This window comes from Myotis nattereri (genome assembly GCF_964212035.1).
Source record: "Myotis nattereri genome assembly, chromosome: 8".
NCBI classification, from domain to species: Eukaryota; Metazoa; Chordata; class Mammalia; order Chiroptera; family Vespertilionidae; genus Myotis; species Myotis nattereri.
In genome coordinates, this window is record NC_138083.1 from 75,942,740 (window position 1) to 75,961,559 (window position 18,820).

The following is an 18,820-nucleotide window of genomic DNA, read 5'->3' on the forward strand; positions in this document are numbered from 1 at the left end:
CTGCTCCGCACACAGGGGCCTGCCTCCTGGGCTGACTTCTCCAGGTGTGGCGTCTCCCTCCTTCAGGCCACTGACCCCGAGGCCTGGCCTGCGCTGATCCTGGCTCCCCAGAGAGGGCGGCAGGTGGCACTTACTCTCCCTGCCAGCAGGAGGCGCTCTTTTTGTGGCCTCCCTGAGTCCCCTCAGGACAAGGATCTTGGCTCTGAATTTACAAGTAGCTTTTGCCCATTTTACCTTTTGCTCTTAATTTGCTAGAAAATTTTGGGGGTGGGGAGGGAAGGGAAGGGAGAGAGAAATCCCTTATTACCTGCCCGACCACGCCCAGATGGGGATAAGCCGGGGGCGGGGGGGCCTGACCTGGCGTGGTGTGGGCATGGGTGCTTGGCAGAGGAAGCCGAGGGTCTGGCCTGGTTGAGCCTGTGTGCCCTGGTGGCCTCACAGGTGGAAGTCAGTTTCCTCTGTGAGAATGGGGCTGGGGTTTATGTGAGTCTGTGTCCTGCTCTGTTCCCTTTCAGACACCTCCTGCCTAAATCCAGCTCCAGGATCTTGCCCTCAGCAGCCCAACACCCCACAGGAAACAGTTCTATACCCCACGGGAAGCACCCCAACACCCCACGGGAAACAGTCCTATACCCCATGGGAAGCACCCCAACACCCCACAGGAAACAGTCCTATACCCCACGGGAAGCACCCCTAAACCCCACGGGAAACAGTCCTATACCCCACGGGAAGCAACCCCAAACCCCATGGGAAACAGTCCTATACCCCACGGGAAGCAACCCCAAACCCCACAGGAAACAGCCCTATACCCCACGGGAAGCACCCCAACACACCACGGGAAACGGTCCTATACCCCACAGGAAGCACCCCCAAACCCCACGGGAAACAGTCCTATACCCCACGGGAAGCAACCCCAAACCCCACAGGAAACAGCCCTATACCCCACGGGAAGCAACCCAACACACCACGGGAAACAGTCCTATACCCCACGGGAAGCAACCCCAAACCCCACAGGAAACAGCCCTATACCCCACGGGAAGCAACCCAACACCCCACAGGAAACAGTCCTATACCCCACGGGAAGCACCCCTAAACCCCACGGGAAACAGTCCTATACCCCACGGGAAGCAACCCCAAACCCCACAGGAAACAGCCCTATACCCCACGGGAAGCACCCCAACACACCACGGGAAACAGTCCTATACCCCACAGGAAGCACCCCCAAACCCCACGGGAAACAGTTCTATACCCCACGGGAAGCACCCCAACACCCCACAGGAAACAGTCCTATACCCCACGGGAAGCACCCCAACACCCCACAGGAAACAGTCCTATACCCCACGGGAAGCACCCCAACACCCCATGGGAAACAGTCCTATGCCCCACAGGAAGCACCCCAACACCTCACAGGAGCCTTCCTCAGATGTGCCCCCTCTAGCCTGAACCCTCCCGTGTCCCACCTCCATTGCCTACATCCTGGCCCAGCATCCTTTCAACGGGTCAAGTCCCATCACAGTGGGGTTTCCTTGGTGACAGGGAAGTGGGAGGAGCACGTTTTCCATGTCCTACAGGCAGCGGCAGAGTGTCCCGGACATCCTCATTGCTTGCTCCCTCATGGAAAGGACCGAACCCCACACTCGGCAGACCCCAGTCACCCCTCTTCCTTTCACTGTCCCCGAGAGCTCCAAAACCCTGCCTGAGGGGGAGACAGGGCAGGTGGCGGGAGTCGCTGCATTGCTGCGTTGGGAGAGGGAGGCGGGAGGGGACGAGGGGGCAGAGACAAGTGGGCCCTCACGTGAAGGGGGCTGGCGCAGGCAGCTACTACCTCCTCGGCTCTCGCTGTCCGCAGGCTTCACCTGGATCGGCCGGTTCATCTGCAACAGAGCACAGGGGTCAGTGTTAGAGCACAGGGGTCAGTGTTAGAGCAGGGGCCAGTGTTAGAGCACAGGGGTCAGTGTTAGAGCACAGGGGTCAGTGTTAGAGCACAGGGGTCAGTGCCAGAGCACAGGGGTCAGTGTTAGAGCACAGGGGCCAGTGTTAGAGCACAGGGGTCAGTGTTAGAGCAGGGGCCAGTGTTAGAGCACAGGGGTCAGTGTTAGAGCACAGGGGTCAGTGTTACAGCACAGGGGCCAGTGTTAGAGCAGGGGCCAGTGTTAGAGCACAGGGGCCAGTGTTACAGCACAGGGGCCAGTGTTAGAGCAGGGGCCAGTGTTAGAGCACAGGGGTCAGTGTTAGAGCACAGGGGTCAGTGTTACAGCACAGGGGCCAGTGTTAGAGCACAGGGGTCAGTGTTAGAGCAGGGGCCAGTGTTAGAGCACAGGGGTCAGTGTTAGAGCACAGGGGCCAGTGTTAGAGCACAGGGGTCAGTGTTACAGCACAGGGGCCAGTGTTAGAGCACAGGGGTCAGTGTTAGAGCAGGGGCCAGTGTTAGAGCACAGGGGTCAGTGTTAGAGCACAGGGGTCAGTGTTAGAGCAGGGGTCAGTGTTAGAGCACAGGGGCCAGTGTTAGAGCACAGGGGTCAGTGCCAGAGCACAGGGGTCAGTGCCAGAGCAGGGGCCAGTGTTAGAGCAGGCGAGGGTGGGAGGCAGACAGCCCACCTGGGCGCACAGGTGCCTAGGCACACAGACCACACCGGCTGGTCGCATGAGCAGACACCCACACAGCCGAAAACCTGCAGGTCCTCTCTAAAGCCCCACCCACTTCCCTTCCCTGTGCAGCCCTCAGGGCCCTGTGTTTGCAGGAGGGTTTCTCTGGACCGGGGACCACGTGTTGTCCCTGTCCCAGTTTTGAGCAGCTCTGAAGTGTCCCCACAGCACACCTGGTACACCACTGGCTCTGCCCAAACACCTGGTACACCACGGGCTCTGCCCAAACACTTGGTACACCTTTGGCTCTGCCCAAACACCTGGTACACCGCTGGCTCTGCCCAAACAAACTGGCCTCTGGCTGAAGACTGGCCCCCGCCAGGCTGGGGCATGGCAGCGAGTTGCACCTCACCCTATGCCATCTCAGAGACGCGAGCTGTGGGTGCCAGGGTGCCTGAGCTTTCGGGCCACCCGGCTCCTAGTTGGTGCAGAGCTCAGGGCTGGGGCTCCTGACTGCGGCCAGGGCTGCCCCTTGGAAGTGTGTGTGTGGAGTTGGCACAGTTACTCGACTCACGGGGTGTGTGGGTGCCAGGAGGACACCAGGGCACCGCCTGACTCCCAGGCTCCAGGCCACCTGCCTCTCCGGGATCTGTTTCTGTGCCCATTCAGGCCGCTAGGGGTCTCTGAACTCCAAGCATCCCCGCTCCGCAGCCTGTCCCATCCTCCCTGATGCAGGAGGCGCCCGGTGGGCTCTGCAGCCTGAAGTCCCAAGATGTTCCAAGCAATAGACAGCAGGGGTCACGCAAACGGACTGCACTTTATGTCTTTGCCAGAGCTTCTGCCTGCCACGCACCCCTCACTCCTCATCACGTTTGCACATCTCTCTCAACAAACCTTGAAAGGCAGGCAGGGTCGGCATGAACACCCCCATTTTATAGATGGGGAAGCGGAGGCAGGGCCACCAGGGGCAGATGGGCCCGGGAACCTGGGTTGCCACGGCTATTATGGAGCTTCTGTCCTGCACCGGCTGACTTTTTGTGGCCAACTGCCCTCGTGTCCGGAGACCGGGCTAGCCAGTCACAAGCTCCCCCGGGCTTCTGGTCTCTGATTCGAAGTGAGTTTTGGCTGCGTCAAGACAGCTGGGTGGGGGAGGCGGGTGCCGTGAGTCAGCAAGGTGACAACACGGAAGGGCAGACTCACCGCCAGGAAGGACAGAGCAGAAGGCAGGGCAGGAGACAGAGCAAGAGGCCAGCTGGCCAGGGGCACAAGACAGGACACTGGGGCCGACCCACTGTGTGGGGATCAGGGGCCACTGTTTGGCCGTGGTCCCCGCTCGGCCCCGTGTGGAGTGAGGGGGAGAACGGTGCTGTGCATGGAAGCTCCCCCAGCACAGGAACTGCCGCGTGTGGGGGCTCCTGCCACAGGGAGAGGAAGGAAGAGGACTCAGTGAAGTCCCGGCTCCACTTAGGGTCCCCTGGCTCCCCCGTAAACCACCTCCATTCCAGTGTTTGAGTGAAGGGTCCAGAAGGCTGAGCAGGCGTCCTGGTCTCCCGCCCAGCACTTCCTGGGACTCAGCACCCAGCCTTCTCCTAGACCGAACCTCCCTCCTAGACCGTCCCTCCCTCCTAGACCGAACCTCCCTCCTAGACCGTCCCTCCCTCCTAGACCGAACCTCCCTCCTAGACCGAACCTCCCTCCTAGACCGTCCCTCCCTCCTAGACCATCGCCCCCTCCTAGACCGAACCTCCCTCCTAGACCGTCCCTCCCTCCTAGACCGAACCTCCCTCCTAGACCGTCCCTCCCTCCTAGACCGAACCTCCCTCCTAGACCATCGCCCCCTCCTAGACCGAACCTCCCTCCTAGACCGTCCCTCCCTCCTAGACCATCGCCCCCTCCTAGTCTCCCCCAAACTTGCAATATTCTCCTGCAGAAAATTCCTGCAACTGACCAGGCCCCAGTCCCGGCCGCTGTCTTCTCTTGGGCATGCTTCTCTAGTTCTCATGCTTATGTAATGACTATCCGTCCCTGAGGTGGGGAGTGTTCTCTCTCTCCTGCCGACAAGGAGCCAGAGCTCCGAGAAGCAGCGGACCTGGGGTTCGGCCGGGATGGGCAGGCACAAGGCTAACAACACAGTGGTGGGTCCGCCTGCCTGTGTTATCTCATCTCCCCCAGCTACTCTGGGAGGAAGCCCGTGAGGACATGCCCGTCTGGCAAGGGGAGCTGGGGGCCAGGTTCCCTGGGCCATCAAACCAAATGCAACCTCTTCAGCCGGGCCCCTCACATCAGACCCCTCTGACCTCGTGTATCACTCCATTCCCGACACCCCAGCCCCTTCCTCTCCCAAGTCCATGCCCTGGACTTGCAAGCTCCTCTCCCCAGCCCCAGTGGCCTCCTCCTCTGACCATGATGCCTTCCTGGTACCCCGGAGAACAGGTTCCCGCAGACATTCTCCCCTTTCCATAGAGAAGGTAGTCAAGGCTAGGAGGTGAGTGGCCGGAGCAGGGACTCAGGTCCCGCCTGAGGTACACAGCGCTGCTCCACCCACAGGGACACAACTGACTGTTACACTGATGATATTGTTGGATTGTCATAACTTCCCCTATGATGCATGCAATGGAATTGTCCTAACTCTAAGCGAGGAAATGGAGTTTCAGAGAGGTTAAGAAACGAGCCCGAGGTCACACAGGTGGCAAGCGGCGACATCAAGAGGAAGCTGACTACACGGAGCTGCTGGGAAGCAGGCGTGATGGGCTTGGGGATGGTCCAGGAAAGGTCAGAGCAGAAGAGGGGAGAGCAGGGGCCAGGTGGGGGGCTCAACTTCCCCAGCAAGAAGGGAGAGGAAAGTCTATGTGAGGCGGGGTGGGTAGAGGTGCAGGAACCAGACCCAGCTGGGCTCTGCCACTGTGCAGGTGGGGGAAGGAGGGAGGCCATGGAGGAGACTCCGTGCCCGGGGCCTGTGTGTGCCAGGCTGACCCCGTGCTTAGGGGGGATGTCAGGAGGAAGGGCAGGGACTTCTGGGAAGACTCCACCTCGGCTATCTTGCCTCTGGCCCATGGCCAGTCTTCTCTACATGGGTCCGAGAGCAGTCGGGGTGAGTCCTGTGGATCAACAGGGCTGGGAGGGCTACCTCTGATAGGATGGGGCCCATTTTCCATGGAACACTAAACAAGGCAAGTGGAATCTGCCTGTGCATGGAACCTTCCACCTGAGGGTGGGGGAAAGCCAGCCAGCCACCGTCCCACTGTTCTCCGTGAATGCTCTGCACCAGGCTTCCCAACTCAGCCTCCCACCCTAGGGAGCTCTGACTGGCCAGCCCAGGACCATGCTCCCAGACCTCCACCACTGCTCGGCTCACACGCAGGCCCTGCTGCTTCTCTCTGACTGTGGGCTTCCTGGTCTCATCCAGCCTCCCACCTGCCCTCAGCCCCGGGCAGAGCACCCATGGTGTGACCCAAACAGACTGCTGGAGCAGAATTGAATTGTTTCCTATGGACCTGTGACTCCTGCATCATTTTTCATGCCCCATTATGATCTAGAGATGGTCAGCGCCCAGACAGTCTCTTCGGGGCTGTCAGAGAGGTGCCAGGTAGAGGGAGAGATAAAATACAGCCCCGCACGCTTTCTTAATTCCCAGCAGAAATAAAGTGTCTGGCGCAGTTGGGAGACTTCTCAGCCGGAGCAGGCTCTGGGCAGGTGCTCTGGGCCGGAAGGAGAGCGTCCTTCCCTGGCCCAGACGCTGGCCCTGTCCAGCCTCGCGAGGCCTGGTTTCACCCTGAGGAGGGAGGTGTGCGCAGAGGGAGCCATCCTGGGAGAGGAGACCCAGTGAGGAAGGGACGCTGATAAAGAGGGGAGGAGGGTGGGAAGGGCTCCTGCACCTCCTCGTCCTTCTTCTAACCTTGCACCTTAGCAGCACGGTCTCAGCGTCAGGACCTCCTGCCACACAGGCGCCAGGTGAACGCTGCATCCCTTTCAGGTGAACACCGCACTTTGAAGGCACCGGAGCCCGCCCCAGGGTGCTTTTCCTCTCCCCCATCGCTTGCTCCTCTGTCCCGCATCCCCCTCGGCCACTGTACATCCTTCCAGGAGGGCCTGGGGCTGGGGGCTGGTGAGAGGCGGGCTGCGGTGTGATGCCTTTTATTTTGTGTGATGGCCTTTTTGCTGGGGCACTGTCCCTGCTGATTCCCTTCCTGAGGTGTCATCAGCATCCCACGTGGCCTCCAGGTGCCGGGGCCACTTCCCTGGGTCAGGACAGCTCCCTGAAGCTGCCCTGCAGGCTCCTGGGGCCAGGCCTCTGGGGACACATCAGTAACTCTTGTCCACTGTGTTTCTGCTTCCAGCCCGAGGCCCCCTCATGGGGAGCCAGCGGTCCTGGCCCAGAATTTGGGACCCTCCCTGCTCCGAAGCCCAGCAGAGGGCTGCGGGTGGATGGCTCCTTCCCTCCCAGGCCCCTTCTCTGCCTCCCCTCCCCCTCCCCATCTCTGCCACTTTTTGCATCAACACATATCCATGCATTAAACAAGACATTCCATTAATTTCTTCATCATCATAACTTAAGCTGGGACATACCCTTTAAATATTCATTCAGCTATGAAAACTGGGCATTAAAATTTTAATAATGTCAAGCTCATTTGAACCGGGCTCCTTGGGGACGATTACACTACAGTTAGAATAAATATGATGATTGAGCTGGCCCAGCAGCTCCACCTGTCCGTGCAGCTCGGCTCCCCGCGGAGCAGGAGGCCCGTGGCTGGTGGGCAGACAGACAGACTGACAGACAGATTTGGTTTCTTCTCTCCCTCCCACAACCCCTCCCTCCTGTCTGTTCTCAGTCAGCCCGATCTCCCTCCCACAGGTGTCTGCAGGCCTCTGCGGCCCGCTGTGAGCCAGGTGCAGGAGCGGCCCGACCCCATCTGGGACGACGGCCCCGATTAACCTGCAGTTCCAGTCACTCCTTTCCTCTGTCCTCCTGGTACAGCCTGGGCTGTGCGCCCGGGCTTGGTCCTCTGTGGGAGCCATTTCCCTGTCGGTGTCTCCTCTCCCCCATCTGTCAGTGCAGCTCCCCGAGGCTGGAATGAGGACCCCACCAGAGCAGGGCTGGCCTGCAGAGGGGTCCCTGGTGCCTGAGAGCCCAGGTGTATCCAGTCACCAGATCGGGAAGGGACTGTCTTCGCCGGGCTGGTCTTCTGCTGCTGCCACCTTCCTGAGGGTGGGGGCTGGCCGCAGCTCCATCCCTGACACCCACCGAGGCCAGCGCTGGCGAGAACTCTGGGAACGTCCCCTCACATGAACTTGCCCCTGCTTCGTTGGGCAGCCCTGACGACCTAGGAATCACCTGGGGCCTCCTTCACCTGTCTCCTTACCCACTGGAGCCCTCTGCTTACATGGGGCCCCACAGCTGTCTCAGAAATAAGGACCTGGAAAACCCCGTCCTCCTCTCCACCCCCCTGCTCACATTGGCCTGCAGTTCTCTCTCTCTCTCTCTCTCTCTCTCTCTCTCTCTCTCTCTCTCTCTCTCTCCCCCTTCCCTTTCCTATGTGTGTGGGGTGTACACGCACACACATGTGCATGCTTAAATAGTACGGGTGTGACATCACAGACATCTTAAAAGAATTCATGTAGGCTGGGCGTTAAAGGGGACCCGGGAGGAAAGTCGTGCGCTGTCTGCTGCTTAGTAAGTAGGCCCTCAACAAAGTCCACCTCCACACTGCTTCCCACTGTGTGTCCCAGGCGCCCTCAGGAGGTCTGGGCCAGCTCTGCACAGCGCTGGGTGGGGGTTAGGGTGGTGGTGGTTGTGGGGGTGCAGCCAGAGCACTGCAATTCCAGGGTGTCCACACCTCAAAGCCGAGGGCCCTTTCTGGACCCTTTTGGCATGTGCGAGTGCCTGGTGGTCCCCAGCTCCCTCCTCACCAGAAGGGCTTGCGTGTCCCCAAGTCACGAAGTTGTGTGGAAATGCCAATTGGTCCCTAGTCCAAGGCTGCAGGCGTCCCTGGAGGCAGAGCTGGTCTCCGTCCCTGCCCACCCACGCCTGACGCGCTCGTGAGGAGCCTGGTTCCTGGTCCTCACCCATCTCTGCTGTTGCTTCTATTCCCCCCGCAGAGAACTCGGCTTGATGTTGAAACGGGAAGCAGCAGATCCCATGTGCTGGGCCCACTGGGACGCCTGTGCCCCAGTCCCGGCAGCATTGCTGCTCTGGGAAGAGAGATATAATTTGCAAGGCTCTTTGTTGAAAAGGAAAGGGAAAAAAGCAACGTTAAATCACTGAAATATAAAGCTTTGCCTTTCTTCCACGGTCTCTCTCTTGACTTGTCATGGTATTTTTATTTGCTATTTGATGTCGCTTAAAGTAAAGAAAAATATAAATTTCAAATTATTAGCATGGGTTCTACCATTCATCTTTATTTTGTGTGATGCCAGTTTTAAATGCAAATATCAGAACATGTAAGTCCTCTGCAGAATCATCAAAATGACACAATTTGTTTTTGGTGGCATGTGGGTGCCTTGAGCTGGCCAGATTCAGGAAGGTTAGGGAGGAAGGGAGGGTCCTCTCAGGCAGAGGGACCCCTCTCAGCTACCCTGCAACATGGGGGGCAGACTGGGCCTGAGGCCTGCTGGGTTCCCCCTTCCACTGACTGCAGCTCAGCTGAGGCTGGGCCCTGGGAGGTCAAGCCAGACGTCACCTCTGCCCATGGCAGCCCCACAGTGAGTGGGAAACTCTCAAGGGTATTGGTGATGCTGTGCCAGGGACTCTCTAGGTACCTGGGCAAGAGGGTGACCCACTAAGACATGGCCTTTGTTAGCCAGCCAGACACACCATGGCACTGCCTGTGCCACATGTTGAGTGGACCCAGCCCTCCCCTAACCTGCACCCAGGCCCTCGCTGGCTGGTCTCAAGGGCACGGTGATTGCACGGGATGTGTCCGGATTGGGCAGGCGGTGGGAGCAGAGGCTCCAGGCTCCTGTGTCCTATGACTTCACTTACAAGCACAAGTTCAAAGGTAACATTTTAAGAATATCAAGATGGTAACTGCAGAGCACTAAACCCCAGCATGAGTCACTGCCCAGTTGCCTATCCAGGAAGCTGCCTGAAGATGATGCCGCATTTCCAGCCCCCACCCTCCCGCCCCTTCAGCCCCCAGCACCCTGGCCATTTCTCTCCACCCACCACCTCAAGGCTTTAGGCACTTCCTGAAAACACCTCCAGGTCTGTGTGCATGCTCCGGCTACAGCACGATTTTCCTTTTAAAGATGAACTTCGGACAATTTGGGGAGAATAGACTGAGCGTTTCCAGCCTGTGGTATAAAAGGCTGGTGGTGCCCTGGCCGGTTTGGCTCAGTGGATAGAGCGTCAGCCTGCAGACCGAAGGGTCCCGGGTTTGATTCATGTCAAGGGCAAGTACCTTGGTTGCAGGCTCCTCCCCAGCCCGGGCCTTGGTCAGGGCAGGTGCAGGAGGCAACCAATCAAAGTGTTTCTCTCACATCAGTATTTCTCTCTGTCTTTCCCTCTCTCTTCCACTCTCCCTAAAAATCAATGGAAAAATATCCTCAGGTGAGAGTTTGAAAAAATAATTAATTAACTTAAAAAATAAATAAAAGGCTGGTGGCAAGGAAGCAACCACCCGATCTGGATGAGACCCCAGGAGGGGCAGCTCTCCAGCGACTCTGCCCTCCGCCAGGACTTTGCACTTAGCAAATGGTGATGAACAGATGGATTAATATAGAATTTATTTGTTCAAAGGCCCAGGAGAGCGGTTCCGAAGTGTGCGCCCTGTTGGAGTCGCAGTGCTGTGCACGGTAGGTGGTAGGCTCTCTGGACGCGTGGAAGGAAGGCAGGAGCCCTGCCCCAGGCCCCCTGGTGGGAGGGGATCGCAGGGGAATGGCAAAAGCAGTGCACACTATTTGTAGCTTGTTGTAAATATATAAAGGTGTTTTTTTAAAATATATTTTTCTTGATTTCAGAGAGGGAGAGGGAGAAAGAGACAGAAACATCAATGATGAGAATCATTGATTGGCTGCCTCCTGCACACCCCCTTACTGGGGATGGAGCCTGCAACCTGGCATGTGCCCTTGACTGGAATCGAACCCAGGACCCTTCAGTCCCCAGGCCGATGCTCTATCCCCTGAGCCAACCATCTAGGGCTATACCAGTATAAATGTTTCCATTGTCTCCTTAGTACATCGCATACAGTTCATTCCATAGAGGGGGGTTAGAAATTCAAGGAAGTCTGTCTATTGTCATCGTAAAGTTGACTCAAGATTGCCTCTAGTGGTGATCGCAGAGTGACACCTGCCTTCACCAGAGGCCCTGACCATGGCCTATCTACCAAGCATATCAAACTCTCATGGCCTGCGAATATTTTTATGGCCCAGCCAATATAACGGCATGTAAGAAACGTTTTAATAAAAATTTCGTAACTTAATTTTTACAATATCCTGTTATACATAATTATTAATAACGAACTACAATGTTTGCTAGTGACTGATCACTATAATTGCGTTGCATTCATTTCCCTCACGCACTTACACAGGCGCACCATCTCTCCACTAATACTAGCAGTGAATATTTTAGCAGCCGATGGCCATGTCATTAGTCTTGGACTGACTTGTTTGGTGTGCGCAACAGGAAATAGTTCGCTTTCGGAGAACAAGAAAAATAGGTTTATTTGCGTTACGCTTATTAACTTGTGCAGTTATTCAGTGTCTGGTAAGTTAATGTTCAAGAAAAAATATTAATTTTTATTAAAATGTTCTATTATTTTATGTTAACAATTACTCATTTATTTCAGCCCTTTGTATTCAGCAAGTCTCTATAGAAATAAACCTACGTTTCTATGAAAATTGAAGCTTTTGTTTTTTTGCGGCCCACATAAGTTACACCTTGTTTATTTCTTCAACCTGTGCTAGCCTTTGAGTTTGACATGCTTGGTCGAGAGACTATGAGGTCCACCCCGGAGAGGCCAGTGGGCAGCGCCCTCCCAGGGTGTGAGGGGCGGATCCCAAGGCTGCCCGTGGGGGCGGCGGCTTTGGCGGCCTTTGCTCCCCCGCTACCTCTCAATCTCCTCAGCTCCCCCTGGGCCCTGCCATCTACACTAGGTGTCCCAGCCTGTCCCCATTCTCTCCTTCACCGCCTGCCTCCACCTGGGACCAGAGGAACCACCCTGGTCCCCAATTTGTGGATTTATCTGTACAATGCTCGCCTCCTCTTCATGCGGAGAAGCCCACACCCGTTGCGTTCCCACAGCACCCGCGGACCAGCATGGCATCTGGCTCACTGACCCGATGGATGACTGGGTCCTCTACGGTGCCCCATCGCCCACCGGCCCTGTTCCGTCCTGCCTCAGCCACATGCCTGCGGCCGAAGTGCCCAGAGGCCGGAAGCGGTCAGTCCCCGGCTGGACAGCCCTGTTTCTGCCTAAAACAAAAAGGCGCTTTAATCCGCTTTCCAGCACAGTGGTGGCGCTGTACCTTCAGATGAGGAAGGGTTTACGGAAGCAGCAACCATCGTTTAGAGAGACGACGTGAGCACAGGCCAGACAGAACCCAAGGTTCTTGCTAAAATCTGCAAGTCCACAGCCCATCGAAATGCAAACCCTCCAGATAAGGATTTTAAATAAACCTGTGCTGCTCCCATTCTCCTCCCGAGGAGGCCATCTGATGCTTGCTGGCTGGACACATGCCAGCACGCAGGCCCTGCTAGCGCTGCGCCCCTCTCCTCATCCCAACCCTCACGTCCGAGTCAGGACCCTCACAACTGGACCCTAACCCCACGCTGGCTGCAAGGCCCGCTCCCTTCCCATTCTTACCTTCATTGTCCCCTCCTCTCACATCTCTCTAAAGAGTAGCGTCCTAGCCTTTGTGCCTCCTCCAGCAAGCCTTCCGTGATTGCATCCTTCCAGGCACACACACACTCACTCTGCGAGGCATGGCCTTTGGACTCACTCGTTCTACTGCTGTCACTGGTGGCCCTCGGGGGCAAAGGGGAGGGGCTGAGAAGCAGCACAGGCACCCGAATGTCTTAATGCCATGGCTGTGGCTCCCGCCTGGGCTGGCTGGCTCTGAGTCAGGACATGAGTGTGGACCTTCATGGGCTGCAGGGTGGACCGGGAAGTCTGGGTGCCCACAGCAAGCGACAGTTACCCAGTCCTTCCCAAGCTCAGACTTTGCACTGACCACATGCTGTGGCTTTATGTCCCTTTGGTCCTCTCTGAAGCCAAATCAGCCCCGTGAGCAAACTCATGGGTGGGTGTGGTGTGGCGGGGGAGGGGGGCGGCATTCAGCCACAGGAGACCTGGGTGAGTTGGGGAAGAGGCCAGCAGGATGCCAAGGAATGTGAGGCAGGCCTCAGGGTGGGAGTGCACAGGGAGGTCTGGCAGAGGTGGGCAGGCAGCCCTGCCACCCCAGGAGGGTTTGAGCTTGTGCTGCGGACACCAGTGTCCCCAGCCCGTTTTCTGCAGGATGACATTCCACGGGGGCCACATTCCGAGAGAGCAAGGGGTCAGCAGCCTGCAGGGCCTGAGTCAGAGGTGCCTGGGCAACGCGAAGTGACCGTTTGAATCAGGACCGGCCAGCCAGACCTTGGTGCCTGGTCCCCTTCCCATCATGGGAAGGCAGCTCGAGGCTTGTGCATAGCAGGTACTCAACGCATTGAAGTAAAATTTCCCCACTTTGGCTTGAATTCTTGATTCCAGACGGACCTCGGGCCCCCGCCCAAGCCTGGCCCTGCGCGCCTTCCACTTGGAAGGGGGAATGGAGGACAGAGTGGTCCAATCACAGCACACTGAACGGCGGAGGCGGAGGGAGGGGACACCCTCTTGAGGTGTGTGCAGCTGAGCTGACTGTCCCTCCAGGCACAGTGGGGTGGGGAGCGCTGTGCATGTGGTGAGGAAGCAGGTGGGTCACGGAGCCTCGTCCTGGCAGCATCTTTGCAGCCCGTCAGCCTCCTTGGTCTAGGCCCACAAACAGGCCCCTGGCAGTTGCTATGCAACAGGCTGCTCTGCTGGCGGCATCCAGCAACAGCGAAGGCACTGACAGAGCCTATTGGTGGGGCCCGTCGGGGGCTGCCCCGCCCCTTCTCTCTGTCTTTCTCTCTCTCATCCCTCTCCAGCCTCCACCCTGGCCTTGCTCTCTGCAATCGAAGTTTACAGAATAGTTCCCCCTCACCCGCAGGACAGGGGCGGGTTGGCACAAGCTAAGGATGTGCCTCCCCCCCACCCCCCAACCCCAGGGCAGTCCGTCGCAGGTCTCTTCTGCTGGTCGCAGGCGGGAGGGACTCCCCTGACCAGCTTTTTGGTTTCCCTTGTCCCCCCGCCTCCTTCCACCCATTGCAGTGGGGTTGGGCCATCTGCGTGGGTAGGTGCTTTTCGGGGCTGTGGCAGGTGAGGGCCACGGATGACACAGAAGACGCTGAGGTGGAACAGTGGTGCCGTTGGGCTCACCCACCTCTCCCTCCCAGGCAGGGCTCCTGGAGTCCACACGGCCAAGGGCAGCCTGTCTCTTTGTCTCTAAGGCCCATGTCTGTCTCACCCCCTCCCACCCGGGGCTGCCCTGGTCAGGGTGGGAGGACCCCCGTGGTCCTAATTAAGATCTGCTTCCGTGGAAACCAAGCTTTTTAGCCTGCACGGCCAGTCTTGGCTGCTCACCCTCTTCAGGGTGGGGCGTGTGCATTTTTTTGGTTTTTTAAAACAGCAGCAGGTAGATCATTCTGGGGGAAAGGAGCCCTGATTTCAGTCCCGACTCTGCACACACTTGCTAATAGGAGATGGGGCAGTTCCTGGACCTCTTAGAGCCCCCCCCCCCCCCCCGGGTGTGGAGAGAATGGACTGCGAGAGCTCAGGTCACGCTCTAAGCACATGCCCAGCACCTGGTAAGCAAACGTTCAAGAAATGAGCGGCAGCTGTCCGCCCCCCGCCCCGCCCCGCCCCACTTCCTGCCCTTCCTCTTAGTGATGTTTCTAACATTTTGGAGGAAATATGTAACATCTGATTTTTCCTTCCCACCCCCTACCCCCTGGGCTCTCTTTTGGACTTGACTGAACTAAACAGGCTGCATAGTGTCTGGGGGAGAGCTGAGACCTGGAGGGGGGCTGGGTGGGGGACTAAGCTCTATGAGACAAGCACACCTGGGCCCAGGGACTGGTGGCTCCCCACAAACCTCTCCTCCATCTGCCCCAGCTCTGCCCTCTCCACCTGGCCGGCCAGTGCTGAAGGAGCGTACTGCTTTGATGGGCCACACAGGCCGTTCATCCGTCCGTCCATCCATCCATCCATCCATCCATCCAATGCTTATCGAGCCCCCGGTGAGCCCTTCCCTCAGGAGCCCCCACCCCCTCCGCAGAAGAGCCTGGCTCACGGGGTGCTCACGCCCACCCTTCCTGGGCCCCTCGGTGCCACAGAGTCCCCGGTTCCTGGGTCCCAGCCACGCAGCCGGGCACTTGCTGGGGACCAGCCACCCACTCCCGTGCAAGTCCCTTCCTCAGTATTTGCTCACACACCACAGGGCAGGGCGGGGCTCCCTCTGGTCGGCTCCAGGGATGAGAGGGGCCGTGTTCCCAGCTTGAGCCCACCTCCCCTCACGTCCCCTCAGCTCCACGGGGCCAGTCAAGCCCACCTTCTCAAGCTGCTCCAGCCAGCAGCCTCGAGAGTCGGTTTCTCCATTGAGCGTGCTCCCAGCCCACCCTTGACCCAGGCTTTTGGCCCCTCCCCCGGGAGCAAACACCCGACTGGGCCCCACTACGGCAGCGGTTCTCAACCTGTGGGTCGCGACCCTTTTGGAGGTTGAACGACCCTTTCCCAGGGGTCGCCTAAGACCATCCTGCCTATCAGATATTTACATTACGATTCATAACAGTAGCGACATTACAGTTGTGAAGTAGCAACGAAAATAATGTTATGGTTGGGTCACAACATGAGGAACCGTATCCAAAGGTCTAGAAGGTTGAGAACCACTGCACTATGGGCTCGCGGAGTGGGGCCTGACTTCTTTAAGCTCACAGTGGGGCCGCTGCCTGACTCACACACAGAGCCTCTTAGCAGGTGGAGGGGGTGGGACTGCGAAGGGGAGTGGGCAGCCTGGCCCCGAGGTTGGACAGAGACCCTCGTCTGGGTTTCCCACAGCCGCTGTCCCTTCTGCGTCTCCCGTCTCCCGTCAGACTGTCCCGAGCCAGATGCTCTGAGTCCTCCCCCAGAGCCCCTCCAGGCTGCCCTTGGATGTGGGCCTACCTTCCCACGACCTGGGACCCCTCCTCTGCCTCACTGGGGCTCAGTCCTAGGTCTGGAGAGAGTCCCCAGGCACGTTAAAGGGAAAAACAAAGCCCGCACCAAGTAAATGACAAATCCAGAGGAAATCGCTCCTAATCCCCTCACCGTAGCCTGATGGTGCCGGCCAAGCGCAAATCTGAGTCATCCCTGAAATGGCAGCGACATTTGCTTTTTGGAATTTGTTTTGTCTCTGGGCTTTAGATTTAATCATTCTCTCTCCCCCACCCCCGCCAACCCCCCCCCCCACCACCCCCACCCCCACCCTGGACCCCTTGGTTCTCTGTTTTCTAACAGGAGGCTGCACCACCAGCCCGTCCGAGCCTGTGTTCTTGGCATTAATTAACACAGCTCTCCAGCCACCAACAGGCTAAGTGATGAATCAGGTTAAATCCAGACAACAGCCGCACCCGGCCATCAATTAGCCATCTCCGGGCAGCTTCATTAATGAGCATCGATCACGGCCCTCCTCCCGGAACACGCCAGGGTCTCTGGGTCACAGGCACTGCCCACGGGTGTGTCGGGCGTAGGTGTGAGTGTGATCACGTGTGTGTGCGGTGGGTGCTGTGTGAAGCGTGTGGTGTGTGCCGGCTGGCGCCCCCGCCTTGCCTCCACTGTGCCCTCGTCTGCTTTTCTTCCCAATCACCTGCCCTCCCTGCTTGTCCGTCCCTGTCCCCCCAGCCCCAGGCTCTCCGGGTGCTGGCTACCTCCCCCCACACCCCCCATCGCCTGGGGACTTTATTAGCTCCTTCTCCTCAATTTGCACTCCCCGAAAACGATCCCCAAATCCCCATCGCCACCCGACTCTCTCCCTGTCCCATTCTGGATCCTCTTGCTCTTTCTCCCTAGACCAGTGATGGCGAACCTATGAACTCATTTTTTTTGGTTGATTTTTCTTTGTTAAATGGCATTTAAATATATAAAATAAATATCAAAAATATAAGTCTTTTTGATTTACTATGGTGGCAAATATCAAAAAATTTCTATATGTGACACAGCACCAGCGTTAAGTTAGGGTTTTTAAAAAATGCTGACACGCCGAGCTCAAAAGGTTCGCCATCACTGCCCTAGACTGTCCCACATATGGGCATGGCCTCCAGTCCCAAGCCTGGCTCTCTCTGGGTTGCCTGGCTTTGGGGATGTCACTGCTACTGCCCAGGGGCCAGGTGCACGCCTGCCAACACCTTCTGTGCCCGCAGGTTGCAATCTAACACTATTCCGGGCACTACTGTCCCCTGCCTGGACGGTCCCCTCCTCCTGCCTGGCCCCACGTCCTGTGCAGGAAGCAGGAGACTGAGCCATGGCCTGCTGGTAACCCTCGGGGACTCCTGTCCACATGTTAAACATGAGGTCCCCCTGAGTCCGGTGGCCACCCCACCCCTCTGGCTGCATCCACAGCACCCCCTCGACCCCTGGGAGCCACTGGAGGGCTCCCTGCTGATGGCGCTCCCTAAGAAAGACTGCTCCGCCCGTTTCCGGGTCTCTCAGGCCACGGGCAGAATTCTTGGCTCATTCTTCTGGAAGAAGGTGTACAGTAGAAATACGCGGATCTCCAGCCCTCCGGCAATGCCTGCCTGCATTTTGCCTTGACACCCTGCCCTAGGTTAGTGACAAACGTGTCTGAAAACCCATCGCTGCTGCCATCGCCGTTGTTACCACGACCACTGTCACTGCGTTTCTCCCTCTTGCATTTCCTCTGTCCTGTGTGGGCACAGCACTGTCCCTCGACACGCACTCGCCTGCAGTAGCACCGGGTGGGAACAATTGCCCGGGAGCACTGGAAAGCCTGCCCGAAAGGTGTGGCTGGAGTCACCCCCAGATTCTCTCCCGCAGAGCCGCCCCGCGCAGCGCGCACACGGGCATGGACGCGGCCTCGGAGGCGGCCACAGCGGATCATCGCCTTACACGATCATTAAGAGTCTGAAGCGGGCGTCGTGGTCTGGCCAGTGACGGCGGATGCCGTGTCTCTCCAGACCATTAAACACTAATTAGGTTTGGAAAGTCTATCGAGCTCCTCGAGGTCTCGTCAGGGCAGGCGCTGGCCCCCGGTGCCCTTCCAAATGCCAGAGCGGTCACCCCCGACCTGGACCCAGCCGGCCCGCCAGACCTCCCGCGACCCCAGGCTTCCAGAAGTCTTGCCACATTTCTCTTCATCTCATTGTCTCCCCCTCGCCCTGGCTGCCCCCGCTGCTCCCTGCTCCCCTGCACAGGGGTGTGTGTGTGTGGGGGGTGGTTCTCGGCCTGGGTGCCCACGTCCTCCCCCTTCTCCCTGCCTCCCTCTCGCTCCTGTTCACCATTCCTCTTCTCCGCATCCTCCTTATGGCTCAGAGATGCTGATTAGAAGGGCCTCTGCAGTGGCCCAGGCCCGTGGATGGAAGCTGGCTGTGACGCAGAGCTGGCCTGGGTCCCAGTGTCCCCCTAGGCCTGGAGAGAGGGGGATGCTGAGACTGGGGAGCCCCACGTTCCCCCCTCAGGATTCTCCCCACCTTCCGAGCCCGTTGAAGGCTCCTTCCTGAGATTCCCTGGCCTCAGACTTCCCAGGGGCTGAACCTGGCCTGTGCCCTCTCAGCCTCCGTTTCCCCAGAGACCTGGCTCTCCCGCGAGGCTGCCTCTACCAGGGGCCGAGTTCATTCCCTGCACCACGCGCTTCACTCCGTCACCCGCTCCTTCACTCCCCCGCGAGCTGGGAGCCCTGCCTGGCTCTAAGAGACGTTAGGAGAAAACGCCCCAGTAAGGAGGCACCCTCAGTGGCTGTGGCTTTCCCCCCAGATGGGCAGGAAATCAGGTGGCGAGCCTTTGGGAGTCATCTTCCCACCACCATCCCCCATCTTTAGCCCATGGCTTGTCATGGAGAGAAGGGATTTTCCACTCAGTGGAAAAAGAATGCTCTGTCCACAACTCCAGGAAGAAAGACTGCTCCGCCCGTTTCCGGGTCTCTCAGGCCACGGGCAGAATTCTTGGCTCATTCTTCTGGAAGAAGGTGT

General features: G+C 58.2%; 1 protein-coding gene across 42 annotated transcripts in view; it reads right to left on the bottom strand.

Moving 5' to 3' along the window:
- Positions 1 to 18,820, bottom strand: part of CELF4 (CUGBP Elav-like family member 4) — a 271,384-nt gene that overhangs the window by 57,771 nt on the left and 194,793 nt on the right. For 23 of the 42 annotated variants that reach the window (XR_013996319.1, XR_013996320.1, XR_013996322.1 and 20 more), the window contains exon 3: positions 1,826 to 1,874. Coding sequence is in view for 32 of the 42 variants with exons in the window: in XM_081097167.1 (XP_080953293.1) it covers positions 1,826 to 1,874 (49 nt within the window). In the remaining 10 variants the exon portion in view is untranslated. Of the gene's footprint in view, positions 1 to 1,795; positions 1,875 to 18,820 lie in introns of all 42 variants that reach the window. The other 19 variants (XR_013996318.1, XR_013996321.1, XR_013996323.1 and 16 more) reach the window with 1 other exon arrangement.